Raw genomic sequence first — 17,055 nt, 5'->3', positions numbered from 1 at the left:
AAACATTTCTTTATTTTTCTAAACCTCAGACTTAAGTTTTCTTTTCACGTTTTTCAAACGCATTAATCTCTCGTTTTGCGTGTTTTACAAGTGAATAGTCCATGCATAAACCCTGGACGCCAGAAAACAAGCGGAAATTACATTCTCGATCATGTCTTCATAAATAATACACACACACATGAAAAAAACATCACACGGGCGTTATGCACGTGTACATTTCGAATGCCCGTCGTACTATGCAGACCGCCTGCATTTCACGGATACGATGCAATTCTTCCATGCAGAAGCTTACATTTCGCGAGTGCGCAGACATGTCGTACGAGTCTTTTGAATAGTACCGCAACGCATCGGAAGAGTGCATTCGCAATTATTGCTTTTTGTATCCATATATTTACTTTGTTTTGCGTGGCGGCCGTCCTTCGGAGTGACACGGCTCGCGAACGACCCTTTATCTAAAGTACCTATTGACTACAATGGCCGTTCTTATACTCGAGCACTCTTGTGATTGGATTAGGGTAGTCACGTGGCATTTCAGGAGCTCAGTCGTGGCGTCTACTTCTCAGAGTGTCTACTTCAAAAGCAAAGTGGTTACTAGGGTAGGGGGTTACGCCCCCAAAAGTTTTCGCTAATCCCGCCTTGCACCCCCCCCCCCCATGCCAAGACCAAGCAGTGAAAACAGATGGCACAAGTTCCCCTTCCCCTCTCCACCCCCCGCCCCCTATGTAAAGCAATCCAACCGCCAGCCCTATTCACGAGCTTGTTTTACTCCAACACATGGACAGAATCCGCAAAATAATTTCAAAAATAGTATTGTTAATGAACATAGAGTATACGACAAAAGGCATAAAATCATTCAGTGTTTTTGCAGGCGTGGTGAGGAACTTGCGAAACCATCTTTCTATTTGATCTTTGGGAGGGGGAGGGGCACTAGCGTCCTTCTGCCTGAACACAGCAGCAATATAAGAGATAAGAGAATGTGCACAGCCGGAAAACAGTGGTAACAAGAGCATGGCCTTGTAACGTCGAAGCAAAGGTTTAGGAACCTCAAGCGCAAACAACACACCCTGTAAGCGGCATGGCAACCGTGTTCTCGTTGTTACGCTGTTTTCTCAAGTTCAAAGAAAACATTGCTCCCGTTCCGCTCACGTGCTTTCTTTTCAAGCAGCGTTTCAGCACCATTGGCGCCGGTCATAAAAACAAATAAATGGCATCCATGTTGAAGGAAATCCCACTTATCCGTATAAAAACCACCTGCCGAGGTAAAGCTGTCGCTGCTATCATGAGTGTTCACGATTGCGTGTTCACTCGCAACCCTCGGTGAACAAGAACATCGTAAACACTCGAGAAGGCATATAGCTCACGATTCACGTCTCCTTTCCGTTGTCGGTTCAACCATCGCTGCCGCTCGCATCTAATTTCCCGCACATTGAAATTCAACCCCAGCTTGTGAAAAGAAAAGCTTAAAGTAATAACCACCTTAGCACCAGTCCAGGCTACGGTTACGGTATATACTAGCTTTAGTAGTTGAGAGTTCGACGAAAGTTCGTCTGGTCGGGTATCATGATGAGGATGTAGATGCGGTCATCGGCCAAGTCAATGTGAAAAAACACAGAGACGTTTTGTTCACACTATGACCAAGACACCCGAGTGTGAACAAGGAACTCGTATGGATCCCGGAAAAATCTCTGTTTTTAGGGGCGAAGCTACTTAGGGTGTGGGTCGTTCCCTGTTCTGTGATAGTATGTTGTAGTAGCCACTTTTAGTTAGTTTCAAGAATTGCTCACTAGATGGCGTGGTGTCTGTATGTCCTCGAAAATAATATCACTAGATGACGTCAGTGGTTTTTGTATAGTTGACGATTAATGACGATAAATGGCGCTGTTATAATAAGAAGTTCACAGCATATCTACATAGTGAATGATGGTGAGTGGGGCGAAGCGTCAGTCCGTCCATCCAATGCGTGCTATAGTCATAGGAGAGGACGGACGGATGGACAGAGAGACAAACAAACAGACGCTTTGCCCCACTCATCATCATTTACTCTGTGGATGTGCTGTAATTTTTTTTTACCTTCACTTGGTCAGTGACCGCATCTACTTCCTCACACTACCGTTTGGAAGCATATACAGTAAGAGAGAAGTTTGGTAGCATTTACAGTTACTTGGCACAGTTAGGCATCATATACAGTTAGGTAGAATATTCAATTAGGTAACATGAACAGTCACTGTATATGATAAAGATAGCGCATTCAGTAACTCTAGTCCAAGCTATGGTGCCTCAATGCCAGCGATTCTTCGTACGGAATGGTGAAACCCACTGAACGCATCGTTGCCCTATCGGGTCAAACAATGAAGCTATTGAGTTGTCTGACGTTGCCCCACATTGGGTCAAACACTGGTCACGCAGGCTTTCTAGTCCAGGTTAGAGTCCCTGAATTTTATTCAGGGGCGTTAGCATAAAAGTGCACAAGATTTCTCTGCAGGTGGGGGGGGGGGGGGGAGGCGGAGGTAAGTCGCAGTGCCCCCTCTTCCTATCATGTCCATGTATAGATCTGGAATTGCGCCCCCCTCTCGCCCCCCCTTACCCCTCCCGTGCGCACGCATATGGGCTTTAGTCCAGGCGAAGTCGAAGCACCCTCTGAATGAAGGCCAGTGACAACGCTTTTTTTTTTTACTCCGCGGCCTCCGCGATTGGCTCCGGCAACGTACCGTGGTGGCGTGCGGCTGAAGCTAATCGCCGAGGCTACTTCCGCTTCTGCACATAGCAGTCTATCGGAAAACGCTGTGGAGGCTACGGAAGAAGTACTGTAGGAATTGCACTCCGCGCTTTTCGTAGCGGCGTTCTGTCGATCTGAATGCTCGTTCGAGCAGAGCATGGGCGCGCGTCAATCGTGGTGACGCTTCAATTGAAAAAGAAGAAACTGAAAAGAAATAAATGTTCTGAGGTATAGAACAATAGTGCACAGCCATATAACAAAGCTGTTTATCTCTAAGCCACACAAAGCTTTTTATTACTCCTCAACGAAAGAAATCACAGTGTCAGTGCAAAACAAGAGCGAAGTATTTCTTGGTGCGAGGATATGGAAGAAGTATCGATATATCCTTCACAGCGTTGACAGCTATGTATTCAACGGAGCTCCAGCTTACTCGGCGAAGACGACTGTGGCAAAGACAAGAGAGAGTTATGGGTTGCCGGGTGCGCGCGGGAACCCATCACTCCTGCATGGTTGTGTGGAGGAGAGGGAAGGGGGTGAGAGAGTTTCGAAAGGACTCGGAGGATGTTGTCCAACGGTGCGCGAACAGAGCTGATTAATAGAAGCCGGGGAGGATTTTCTCCACCACCACGGACCACTGATCCCTTTCATTTTCTCTCTTTCATTTTTTTTCTCGGTTCGCCTCTTATGTTTCCGTGGCCAACTCGCGGAAGCACGCCTTAATGCCTCAATTAGGATAATCCGGCTGCATATATACCACTGACCGCTTCTCTTCCTCCGTTGGGCGCGGACCTACCGCTTCCGCTATTGGGCCGCCAGTTCCGGCTTTCTTCCTCCTCCCTTTCTTCTTCAGGCTCGCAAAGACCGAGCTCGCAACTTTCACGCTGCCGCAGTTTAGCCTTTAGAGCGTTTGAGAAAGGACAGAGAGGTTGGCCTATTGTACTTCGCATGGGTTTTTCCAAGAGGAGTGAAGACAATGTCGAATGAGGAGAGAATGAACGACTGAAAAAAATAATAAATAATTTTATATGTGGAATCAGTATTTTGTAATGACAAAATGGCCCATCTTACCATGGGAACAAATTCGGTAAGCCGGCAGAGATGTAATTACGAAGCATCGATGCTGCTTGAAGTTCCCGGGCCAGCTAGTCGTGAGGTGGGTTATTTCGATAGCGTCTACTTTGGCCACGTAGATTCTTCATTTGCAAAAAGAAATGAAAATTTATCTTGAGGTCAAGCAGCCATATTACTATGGTGTGACGAAGACTAGTATAGCGAATCATTGTATTATCCAAAATAAATATGAGATGTTGCTATCGTGTATCCGCGTACAACACATATACTCTTATAACGAATATTGCCTGTAGTTATGGCATTTCCGCCTCGATGTGACACGTTTATGAAATTTTACTTTTGCCTGCAAGCTTGCGATGTTACACAATTGTACTTTTTGGGGTTATTTGCGTGAATCCCTAAAAGAATAAATTTTGTTTCCTCTTGTAAAAATAAAACTTTTTTTCTGTTCCGGAAACGAACAAAAATCGGGTTTCTAGACCAAGAGTTACCTACATAAAATTCCACGTCATCTCTTGGATCAGGATTAGTTAACTTTGCCATTGTTCTAATTCCTGGTCGTCAGCCTTTAACACATCATTCGCAAGGTCGCCAAACGTTCTGCCCTGCCGACGACCCATATGACGCAGTGCTTTTGCATGTGCCGCTTAAGCGCGAGCAAGTTAAAGAGCTCGTTTAGCAGAAATTTGGGTGTCGGTAATGGCGTCGGTGGGGGTGAGAAAAAAAATGATCACGTTGGCCATTACCAAAAAAAATAGGAAAGTTGGAAAAAAATAAATAGTAAAAATAATCGGGTCTGGGTGAGATTTGAACCCTGGCCATCCTCGTGGCAAACAGGTATTCTACCGCACAACCAATTTTTTTTCTACCATGGTATTTATTAAAGTACTTGGGCAATCATGACAAAATCAAGCGAACAAAAGTACAATCAAATCGCGAAAGTAAGCGTTCAAGTGTTACTCATAAACACTAAATGCCTAACACAGCGCGAGTTCTTCACATGGAGAGTTCATCACATTGTGTTATACAAACAAAAAAGGGGTGAGGTCAAACAGATCTCTAAGACGGAGTACCAGTCCGGTCTAAAGTTTAGCTCGTCGTAAATGTTTTTCAGGTGGATAGCCGTTTGAATGAAGTGTGCGCTTGAAGAGGTGGTGGGCTCTACATTGCGGTCTTGCATTCGTGTCTTCCACAAGCTGTGCATACCCATGAGGAAAAACATATCATATGGTACTTCATCAAGCGCTGCTGGCAGAAGATAACGTATTGTGTGAGAATTAATGACGAAACGTTTTTTCAGTGCTCGCTGAAGGACATCCCAAAACAGTATGGCATCTTTGCAGCTAACAAAGCAATGTTCAATCGTTTCCGGCACATCACATAGACGGCAGTTAACAGACGGAATGAAAATACCTTTTCTTTCTAACTATGTGTTTACTGCCAATGTTTCAGAGTGGAGTTTATAGAAGAATGTTTTGAATTCGGTGGAATGTACATTTTGCGCACTCGCTTCAACACATCGTGACCTGGAAGATTGGCGTAGAGTGAACGGTACAATGGAGGTAGGAAGAGTGTACTCAGTAGGTCCTTATACAGCACCTTGCGCGATACTGTGTACAGGTATTTTACAGAGAAGCGAGCTTTAAGGAACTGAACTGCGAGGTAAACCTCCTGCATGAATCCCCACAAGCATGGGCGTTCAGAAAAGTTGGATAAAACAATTAAATCTGGTAAGCAATCAACAAGTGTAACCAGCAAGAAGGAACGGATTACAGGATGGGAATCGTCTCGAAAAAAGAAGAATCGGGACACTATTTGCCATAGATAAAGGTGTTTTAGTCCTAACCCACCCTCACTAACTGGCTTGAATATATTATCACAACGCATGGGCTCAAAAGTCGAAGACCATATGAAAGTAGCGAAAATTCGATGAAAGCGTTGTATATAGAATCTTGCGCAATGAATAATGATTTCAATCTTCCGCCTACTAACAATGTTTATGGCAAACGATTGCTACAATTTGCTGGAGTAAAGGTCTGGAATGATATACCATACCAAATAAAAGAAAGCAAAAGTTTTGCCTGTGCTCTTAAAAAATACTTTCTGCAGAAAAATGAACAGGTACACTAACACAAACCTCGTTGTAATCTCCACTTCGTTATGTATAGATTATGCGTCTAACAAAATCATACTTGACATGGTATACGTACCTTTATGTATTCGATGTATTGTATACATGCAATCCGTTGTTTGCATGGAACAATGCTGCAAGATACTGCAAATGACTTATCACAAATATGTTTCCTTCTTATATTTTGTTTCGATTTTTTTCTTGTATGATTGAAGTGTACCTATAAAATATCTGCTTTGTTAACACAATCCGTTCCTTTAAATGCATATTTATTTAGACCCCCTACTAGCCAGTGGCTATGGGTCTAACCAGTGTTGTGTATTTTGATGTAATAAGAGAACTTGAAATAAAACGAATGAATGAATGAATGAATGAATGAATGAATGAATGAATGAATGAATGAATGAATGAATGAATGAATGAATGAATGAATGAATAAGTTGCAATACATAGTAAAGTTTTGTTGCTAAGAAAGTATTGCAAGCTTCAGCTCTCCCAAATATCGAAAGTCGATAGGGCCCAAATGTGTGGGCCTGTCGTTCAAGCTTAGGGACGCGTTCCTTCCAGTAATGCGCACTGAATCTATATGCATGCAATGGTACACCGAGGTATGTTGGAGGAGTTCTTGTCCAATTAATCCCTGCAAAGTGGTTCGGTGTGCTACCCCACAAGCCAAACCACAGTCCTAAACTTTTAGAGGCATTTAAACGAGTTCCTGATACTACGCCGAACTTTTCAATAGTATATACCACATTTTCGACACTTGGTTTATCTGTGCAAAAGAATGTGACATCGTCTGCATAAGCCAATACTTTAACCTCACTGCCTAATATTCTAAAGCCACGAATGCAACTCGACTGTATTATGCTTAAGCACAGTGGTTCTAGATAAAGTGCAAATAAAAGAGGTGACATCGGGCATCCCTGTTTTACAGAAGAGCGAATAGAAACTGGCTTAGAGAGTTGACCATTAACTATCAGACGAGTTGAGCATTCATTATAGCATAATTTAACGCCTTTAAGAACAACTTTGCCAACATTAGCTTGTTCGAGAAGAGAAAAAAGGAAGGAATGACGAACACGATCAAAAGCTTTTGCAAGGTCTACCTGTAGCATTGCAAGATGTTTTTGAGAACCATGACAGTGTTGAAGCACTGTTCGAGCGACATGTATATTGGTTTGTATGGATTGACCTCTAATTCCACAAGTCTGATGAGACCCAATGAGTATCGACATAACAAATTGCAACCTATTTGCTAATACTTTTGCGAAAATTTTGTAGTCCACATTTGACAGCGATATTGGTCTGTAGCCCTCGACGAAGCGAAGTTTTTCCTTGTCAGTTGTTTTCGGTATTAACACAGTGTGACTTTTGCAAAAAGATTGTGGGAGTGTATCCATGTCATAACTCATCTGAAAAATATTCAGCAATATAGGAGCAAGCGTTTTCTTGAAAGCTTTGTAAAATTCGCACAACCAAGTTGTTCGTAGGAACTTTTTTGAAGAAAAAAAGACAACACTATATGAATGTCATGTAGTATAGGAGGACTCTCCTTAACGCATGCAATATTGCGTAGCAGAAGCGTAGAATCGCGCCAAACGTCAAAACATGCGAATAGCGCACCGTGTGGGTGTTTCAAAGGCCCATTCATGCAATGCACGCAGACGTACTTCAAAATCATGCAGCAACAGCAAAAGCGTCAGCGAAGTGAACAGCTGTGTAGGTGCGCGTATTTCCCTGCGGACGCGTGAGCCCTTCCGGCCTGTTAGAAACAAGAAACAATCATGCCGTAATCGGCCCTTAACAACCGTTTCGGCAGTATGCATTCAAGGATACTTTGAAACGGCGAATGTTAGGCGCACACTTGTTCGTTTCCTTTACGGCTAGGTTGAGGCATGCAGCAAGAACCGAAGCAGGCAAACAAATGAGACGGCATGATTACGCTGATCACCGCCTATTCTGGTAGGCCAAGAGCAAGCGACCTTCAATTTCTTTTCTTTCTTTCTTTCTTTCTTTCTTTCTTTCTTTCTTTCTTTCTTTCTTTCTTTCTTTCTTTCTTTCTTTTTTCTGTTCTTTTCTTTTCTTTATATGTCAACGTTACCGTCACCTCATTGCGGAGAAAAGAGCCATCGAGAAAGTGTTGTGTCATGATGAACGCCAATACCGTGACGGGTTCGCACAGAGCCTTTGACGTAGCAAAAACTTCGAACACCGGCAAGCTTGTTCGCGATAGGTGAAGGGGGAAATAACGCTCGCCTGTTCGTCTAACCATGTGTACTGTGAGTCCTTTGTTATATGCAGCGCGCAATAATAATACTATACGCAGAAGTGGTCAGCTAACATTAGGAAAAGAAACTGTTCTGTTCTGTTCTGTTTTAACTGTTTTGCTGTGGAGAGGTTGAGGTGCCTATTGCCTCGGCTACTCCATATCACGAAGTTCTGCAGCGAAAAATAAAATAATAATACAGAACGGTACCCGAAAACTAACAATACGGAAAAAAAACGTAATAGCACACTGAAACCAGTTCAAATAACATGCCAATACACAGTTTTCTTCACGCAGTTCACACAGTCATAAACTACTCACACGCACACCTTACTAATCTAATGCCAGTATATACATGGCCACATTTTACGTAATACCCATCTCTGGCTGTCTGTCATAGGCGCTTGTCCAGTCCGGTCTCCACTAAAAAGTTTGTCAGGAAGATTATTGCCTTTTTCTGGAGATGCATCTCAGGCCATTTTTTTTGTCGCGATTATGAGGAGCGTGACTATAGCCGCCACGGAGAAAAAAAAAGTTGGAGAAAACAAAAAAATAACAGAGAGAGAAGGCAGAGACAAAATTAATCAGGCAGCAAGGAAAGGGTGAAATAAGTGTTCCTACTGTTATCTTCGTGCAGTCGTGTACAAAATGCTATGCGCGAATTTTCGGGCCTCTTTCAGTAATGAAAGTGAGGCCATCATAAAACCCTTCTTTTGTGGCTGTTACTTCTATACCTCTCCTCTCTTTATCATCTTTTTTTTTTCTGGCTTCTTATCACTTCAAAAAGACACCCCTTTTTTATCGCGAAGAAGGTTTCCTTTTTTCTCTCTCTCCTTACGGCGAGGCGCTTCATACAGGCGCAACTTCCCGCCTGCGAGGTCACACGTGCATCCGCGCGCCACGGATCACGGCACAAACGCGCTCTCTCACGCGTGCGCGACTCCGCTGCCCCTCGCGGCCAATGCTTGACGCCTCATCGCCTCTTTTTGGAGATTTGCTCGAATGCGCACGACGCAGCCTGTGGCCACCATGCGCCAACCACTCGCGAAAGCCGACGACACCTTTTGTTCGTTGTGGGCCCTCTGCGGCCCACCGACGTTATCACTTTAGGTCGTGCCCTCGGAACGCTATTCCCGAGGGGTGTCGTGGTGCAAGCGGACATCGCGCAGACATTTTTAAACGTGTGTAGAAATATAAAAAAGGACATAAAACGTCTGAACGCCCTTTCTTTATAAAAATTACATCAGTCTTTCGTTGCGTCTAATTCGGTCACCATATCTATCTATCTATCTATCTATCTATCTATCTATCTATCTATCTATCTATCTATCTATCTGTCTGTCTGTCTGGCGGTCTGTCTGTCTGTCTGTCTGTCTGTCTATCTGTCTATCTATCTATCTATCTATCTATCTATCTATCTATCTATCTCGTGTTATCTTACGTTGACGGCAGCAACAATAGGCGACGAAAATGGTAAGCGTTACTGATAGTACAGCCAGACTGGCGCTGTGTTCGGGATGTTCTATAGTTCTATCCTCCCTGACAAAGTTATGAGAACGGAGAGACGCCCAAGGCACTGATTGTTCCTAGTGAACGGTCAAATGCGAACGAACACCACTCCGTCTCCCCCCCCCCCTCCTTGACAATGGCAATGCCCGTACGTAACGCAATTTTGGTGTTATGAAGCTGCGCTCAGCCGCAGAAAGAGCCAAAATGCTAGTTGAAGAGCTGAAGTCCTGCCCGACGCCCTCAACATTTTATATTAACCTCGTGCATACTATCATATTTTTGTTCATTGCTAGCGACCCACGCACTGCGAAATGTCAGTGAACGCTAATAAACACCAGATAAGCAATATTTACGGAGACCTCGACTGTGGCGTACCTAATAATCATGTCGTTGTTTTGGCACATAAAATACCAGATATTATTATTTTTTTGCATTTATCTCTTATATCTAGTTCACGCGTGGTAATATCATAATGCAGCGAACGCTGTATTGTGAATTACGTGACGAAAATTAGGATGGAATATATAGAGCGAGGTCGTTACGAGTCGCTTGTAGATTTTTCTCCTTCTTGCTATCCGTTCTGCTCGCACATTTCGTTATGTCGCGAACGATCGTTAACCGAGCCAGCTTATTACACTGCCATAAAAGCCAGCACCGCCATCATAACCGCCATCAACACTTGTTAAGTACATGAGCCCTATCATCATCATCATCGTCGTCGTCGTCGTCGTCGTCATCATCATCATCATCATCATCGGGTAAAAACACGTCTCATCGTTAGCTCAAACAACAACAACAAACAGCCTAAAACGATGCATGTGCCCCCCGACACAACAGGTGCTACGTCACCGCGTCCACAAACACGCGAACTGCCGCACCACCATCACGAGACTCGCGCTCTCGATTCAACGCGAGACCTCCTCCCGACCCTTCCATTAAACATTCACTCTCACGACGAAAGAAGCCCGCACACGAGCGCAGCAAGTTTCGGCATCCTTCGCGGTGTCGAGACGCGAGAGAAAAACTTTTTCTGGCACTCAACAAGCTTTGTTCCGCCGGTTAGAGAAAGAGAGAGGTGTAACCGAGATGCGGCCGAAACAACGGAACAGCGTGATTTTTTTTTTTTTTTCATCAGTCTGGGGCGCCGGGCGGCTGAATTGGATTTGTGTTGGGAAATGAGGAGAGAGGACCTGCCTACGCCGCGGAGATTAGAAAGGAAGAGAGAGGAAGAGACGATGAGGCGGAAAACCTGGCGATCAACACGCCGACTTTACACGAGTCATTGTTTGGCCGGCCTAATCTGAATATTCATGGGGGAAACGGCCCGCGTAGCCGCCACCGGTTGTGAACACTGCCCCGAGGCACGATGAGAATGTTCTTGCATGGTGTAGGCAGGCCCGCTCGCTGCAGACATAGCCACGGCCGGACGCAGAGTTGGCAAACTCAGCCGCGCTTTTCTGTATGATGAGAGAGTGGTCCTTCGCTTATTGTGTTTGTGGTGCGTGTTCGTCTCTGGATTTAGAAAAACTTGGTTACCTTTCCTGTCAGACGAGTTGGCGATAAAAGTCCACTCTCAACTGTGATCGAAGTCACGTGTCTCAACCCTAATCACATCTGTCTGTCTATCTATCTATCTATCTATCTATCTATCTATCTATCTATCTGTCTGTCTGTCTGTCTGTCTGTCTGTCTGTCTGTCTGTCTGTCTGTCTGTCTGTCTGTCTGTCTGTCTGTCTGTCTGTCTGTCTGTCTGTCTCTGTCTGTCTGTCTGTCTGTCTATCTCTGTCTGTCTGTCTGTCTATCTCTGTCTGTCTGTCTGTCTGTCTGTCTGTCTGTCTGTCTGTCTGTCTGTCTGTCTGTCTGTCTGTCTCTCTGTCTGTCTGTCTGTCTGTCTGTCTGTCTGTCTGTCTGTCTGTCTGTCTGTCGCTCTATGTGTCTATCTATCTATCTATCGCTCTATCTATCTATCTATCTATTTATCTATCTATATATCTATCTATCTGTCTGTCTATCTGTCTGTCTGTCTATCTATCTATCTATCTATCTATCTATCTATCTGTCAGTCTGTCTGTCTGTCTGTCTGTCTATCTATCTGTCTATCTATCTATCTATCTATCTATCTATCTATCTATCTATCTATCTATCTATCTATCTATCTATCTATCTATCTATGCGACTCGCTTTTTTGCGAACACATCTTTAGTAAACACTATGGAGGGCTACTTTTCGTACGAAGTTTGCCCCACAAAATTATACCTCTTAAGAGTTTCTAAAAGGTATAAGTACGTTATTGATGGGGCCGCCCAGCGATCAGACTGCCCCGAAGTTCATGGCCTATTACACGCATTCCGAAGGAGGGGGGAGATGGAAGAGGGTATTATTGAAAGCGATAGTTTCTCCACTACCCGCGTGATTGAACACGTCCCCACAATTCAGTCTTATTTCCTGTAGAAGTAATGAAACGGCAGAACATAAGTCTTTCTTCCTTGGCGTACATCGCCGAAGATGGAGTGCCCTCTTGTGAATCAAACCTGAGTATATCGAGCTGACTGTTCTTGTGCGCCAGCAACTCTTGATCGATATTCTAAGTAACCAACTGAGTACCGCTGTTTCCGGGGAAGTCTAAAAGCGGCTTTCTACGGAAAAGTTACTGTCTCGTTCTTACTACCTCCTCCCTCCCCCCCCCCAGTTGCTCCAACTCTCTCTCTCTCTCACTCACTCACTCCCTCACTCACTCAAAGGCTAAATATGGCACACACACGTTTCAGCGGATTCAACTTCTTAGCTGCGGCGCATAGACGTCAATCCACTATAAAAAGCGGACTCTACATTGATTTTCGCGCATCAAATAAAGAAGCTTTAGGCAAGCAGTAAGGCCACACAGTTTTAAAGTAATTTTCCGGGAGCAACGCAACATTCTTTATAATAATGAATTTCGGGGCCAGGCATTCAGAGGTAAGAACACAAATCAATTTTTTATGTGTTCCGGTGTTGGTCGTTTAACGTAAGCCCACAACCGAGAGAAAATGTGTGCGGAAGACACAAAGCGTACGAAGGAATAATGAAGTAAATAATAAATAAGTAAATATGTAGCTGCAGCTTTGTAGTTCTATTGAGTTGTTGAAGTACAAACTACACGTGGGGACTCGCGGACGAAAACAAAATGTTATACAGCTGCTCTATGAACGGAAATGAGTGCGTCTGAGACAACATGGCCACCATTTCGATAAGGGCCTCGGTAAATAAGTACAGACAGTGACACCACGTGATGACGTCAGTGACCTACTACTTCAAAGCTAATTCGCCAAGAACGATGAAGCGCGTTTGAATAACATTGGTCCACCTGTCGAAACGTGGACCAGCCTGTCTGAGGCACTGATTCCTATTCAAGCAACCGGCATATCACATATATATGTTTAGCTGTTACCACGCAAACAGCTCACAGCTAACGAACCCAAATGTCACAGGCAACCCTTTTCTGCAACTCTATTTTATATACAAGGCGTGTTGACATCATTCGTGAAAGGTTTTGCGATAGATACTCGACAGCCTGAGACGTCAACCTATACTTCAAGCCTTTCTGACTGCCTCGCTGCGGTGGTCTAGTGGCGAAGGTACTCGGCTGCTGACCCGCAGAGCGCGGGTTGGTATCCCGGCTGCGGCGGCTGCATTTCCGATGGAGGCGGAAATGTTGTAGGCCCGTGTGCTCAGATTTGGGTGCACGTTAAAGAACCCCAGGTGGTCTAAATTCCCGGAGCCCTCCACTACGGCGTCTCGCATAATCATATAGTGGTTTTGGGACGTTAAACCCCACATATCAATCAATCAATCAATCAATCAATCAATCAAGCCTTTTGGCTGGAAGACTACGGAAGAAAAAAAAAAGGTGTGCACGACATGGCACTTTCTTTTTCTCTTTGGTTACTTTGTTTCTTATATTTGCGGAAGTACTTCAGTGCTCGCTGCGAAAAGTGAGCCCATAAAAACTTGATGAAGCGAAACGCATATACGACCAATTTCGTCATAACACACACACATGCACGCACGCACACCACGACTAAAAATTTAAGTGTTGCTATGGTGCGAAAAGCACAAAGAAAGAGAAACGACTTACGTCGCATTCTCCGGTGGTTCGTAAACGCCTCTCGTTGGGCAGTTTGCAGGCACAGGTAACTTGCACGCTATAACGTCGCAAGTTTTATATCCCAAGCTCACGTCATATCGCCGTTGGCCAGAGTGTAGGTAGGGGAAATGGGCTGCATCGTTTTAACAACTTCGCAAGAATAAAAACAGAAGGAAGAAAAAAAATCAGCAGTCGCACTCAAAAGAGCACGTCTAATGAGCAGAGGAAGAGATCTCCATAGCAATGGTACAATAACGTGGTCGTACAATTCGACATTTCTTTGTGTTTGAACACGTCACTTATGTAGTCCATTTCCATCTTACATGAGCGTTACAGAATACTACATACTGCTCCTCGCTACATAGACAGCCTGGCTGTCTATACGTCACACACTTTATTCACATTACAATTTTGATATCCCACTACGTTAGCGATGAAGCTTGTTGGTTAGTATACACTGGATGGCGGGAAAGTGTCGGATTGTGAGGGCTAAATATTCTATACAGTGCTTGCTCTTGGTAAAGGTGACTGAATGTTTAAAAATTATGGGTATAGTAATGCCTAATTATTGGCAAGTGTCGACTAGTTCTGACAAAAACATGCACTTTGGCCAGCTGTGGTGTGTATGAGATAGCCGTCATTGTAAAAGCAGAACAGCCTTCACTCAATCTGTATTCAGCAACTGAGCTGTTTAAGAAACTTTTCAATCGCATTCAACTACCTTAGTTACTCGCATATTTTAAGCACTGGCTGGTGCTGTGGCTAAAGTTGATTGATTGATTGATATGTGTAGTTTAACGTCCCAAAACCACCATATGATTATGAGAGACGCCGTAGTGGAGGGCTCCGGAAATTTTGACCACCTGGGGTTCTTTAACGTGCACCCAAATCTGAGCACCTAAAGTTAATGAAAACCAGCAATTCCTACAATACACTTAGAACAGTACAATTAACGTTCTCTACACTTTCCTTGGATTCATTATATGCAGGTTGTCATTAAAGTTGCTTTTAAAAAAAAGAAAACAAGCCTTCGATTTTTTTTCTTCGTTCATACATACACGAGAGTCTCGTTCCAGCAGATTTGATGCTCTCAGGTAGTATTCGAGTGCTTATTGGTCAGCTGTCCGCTCGTTGAGAGATCACGTGCTACGTGACGTCAGATTGCAAAGGAAAGAGTGCTCCACAATTACCGTCATGACTGCGAGTTGCGGGACTGAGACTCCCTGGGTTGCATGCGCATAAGTACCCTACAAGTGAATCATGGGCGACTGCCGCCGTAGCTCAATTGATGGAAGTATAAGACACGTAATCCGATGGAACTTGAGGGTTCTGTCTCTGTTGGCGGCACGTTTTTTCGTCCACTTCACTTTCTGCACACCTAAATCACAACTGCAAGAACACACTTAAAACAGTACAGTTACCGTCTCCTGTACTTTTCTTGGCTGCATTATCTGCTGGTGGCCCCGCCGCGGTGGTCTAGTGGCTAAGGTACTCGGCTGCTGACCCGCAGGTCGCGGGAGCGAATCCCGGCTGTGGCGGCTGCATTTCCGATGGAGACGGAGATGTAGGCCCATGTGCTCAGATTTTGGTGCACGTTAAAGAACCTTAGGTAGTCTAAACTTCCGGAGCTCTCTACTACGGCGTCTCTCATGACCATATGGTGGTTTCGTGACGTTAAACCTCACATATCATATCAATCATTATCTGCTGGTGTCAAACGAAGAAAGCAAGTCTTCGAAAAATCACCTTTCGTTCGTAGTGTTTGCTAGTGTGCCGTTGGCTGTCTACTGTTATATAGCAGCATGACCTGTCTTCACGCTGTCTCAATCAAATGAGCGAGTTGTCTACCACATTTATCTTTCACGTCGTAGGAGATATCTTTCAACCAAATGTTCTCATTCGGTGACCGCGATAAACGACTTTCCGACGCAGCGTCCCACGTGAGCTGCGGCGGCGGCGGTTCTGCGGCGGACGGTGGGAGCGGTGGCAGTTCGTCGGCGGCCGTCAACCCGTCCTCGACCACGGCCAACCTGATTCAGCTGGCCGGCAGCGTGGGCATAACAGAACGCGTGCACCGGGGCAGCGCCACCTCGGCCGCCTCCATCCTGGCCATCGCCAACAAAATCGAGACGTGAGGTCGAGGCACGCCGTTTCGCCTCGCTGCCTGCCGACGTCGTGCCCGCTTCTCCTTTCATTTGGTGAGCTAGATTATAAACCGACACAGGACTGATAGTTGGGCTAGTTGGTGATACATCATGGGCAGTACCAGCACACAAACTGGCGGGACGAAGAGAAGAGACACAAACAAGCGCTTGTTTGTGTCTCATCTTTTTTTATTTATTTATTTTTATTTAAGTAGACTGCAGACCTTCTCGGTCCAAGCAGGAGTGGTACATAGGATATACAAACAATGATGTCACGTACAGAAAGGCACCGACACAATCCAAGAAAAGAAAAAAACTATTGAATTCCAAGTAGCCAAAACAACAGTGTCATAATGCAACGTTCAGAATCATGCTAAAAGGACAAACCAGTCAAAGGGAAAGAAACTGCTCACAATAAATCCCTATTCGTACATTTGCGTCTATTGTTCAAAACTTATAGTTTTAAGTTTATAGTCTTCGTTCCGTGAGTTTGTGCGCTGGTACTGCCCATAAGAAACCGAAACTTGTAGTTTTATTTTATGAACGAAACCTAAACTAGTGTCGTGCGAGAGAAAACATCAAGAAAAGCACTGCCGGTGTTCGCATAAAACACGAATCACGGACAACGTGAGAAAAGCCTGCAGACTACGATGCGTTCGCTCCCGCCAAGGAGGAAGCACAGAAACTTTTTCTAAATTGAGCAGCCATTGTTCGTCGGGCCCTGAAACGAAAAGGCGCGGTCGTGAAAATACGGCCTGGGCGTGTTTCGAAGACGAGTTTAGCCCTCAAATACGGCCCATTGTCCACGAGTTTCCTAAGAGCAAAAACGGTGCACTTTCGTACACCCGCTATGGTGTTGTGACGAGGTTGTGAGTTCGATTCCGGTCGCAGCGGCCGCACATATATTTTGATATGGACGACATTAGAAAATGTTCATGCACATTGATTTATGTACACGCTTAAGAATTCCAGGGGGCATTTAATAGCGACTCCCGGTATATATGGTGTGCGTCGTAATGAGAACGCGGTCAAAATAGGCAAACCTTAGCTTTTTATTGAGGTGACTTACGCATACCGTAGCAGAGACAAGCGTTA

General features: G+C 44.6%; 1 protein-coding gene across 3 annotated transcripts in view; it reads left to right on the top strand.

The window, feature by feature from the left end:
- LOC119173479 (potassium voltage-gated channel protein Shaw) overlaps positions 1–17,055 on the top strand; it is a 149,004-nt gene that overhangs the window by 123,944 nt on the left and 8,005 nt on the right. For all 3 annotated transcript variants that reach the window (XM_075894958.1, XM_037424286.2, XM_075894957.1), the window contains exon 6: positions 15,749–16,014. In XM_075894958.1, the coding sequence (XP_075751073.1) occupies positions 15,749–15,951 (203 nt within the window). In that variant the 3' untranslated portion in view covers positions 15,952–16,014. The remainder of the gene's footprint in view (positions 1–15,748; positions 16,015–17,055) is intronic.

The sequence above is a fragment of the Rhipicephalus microplus genome, chromosome 5, assembly GCF_043290135.1.
Source record: "Rhipicephalus microplus isolate Deutch F79 chromosome 5, USDA_Rmic, whole genome shotgun sequence".
Taxonomy (NCBI): domain Eukaryota; kingdom Metazoa; phylum Arthropoda; class Arachnida; order Ixodida; family Ixodidae; genus Rhipicephalus; species Rhipicephalus microplus.
The sequence above is the reverse complement of the archived record's forward strand: the minus strand, read 5'-3'. Positions and strand labels throughout refer to the sequence as shown.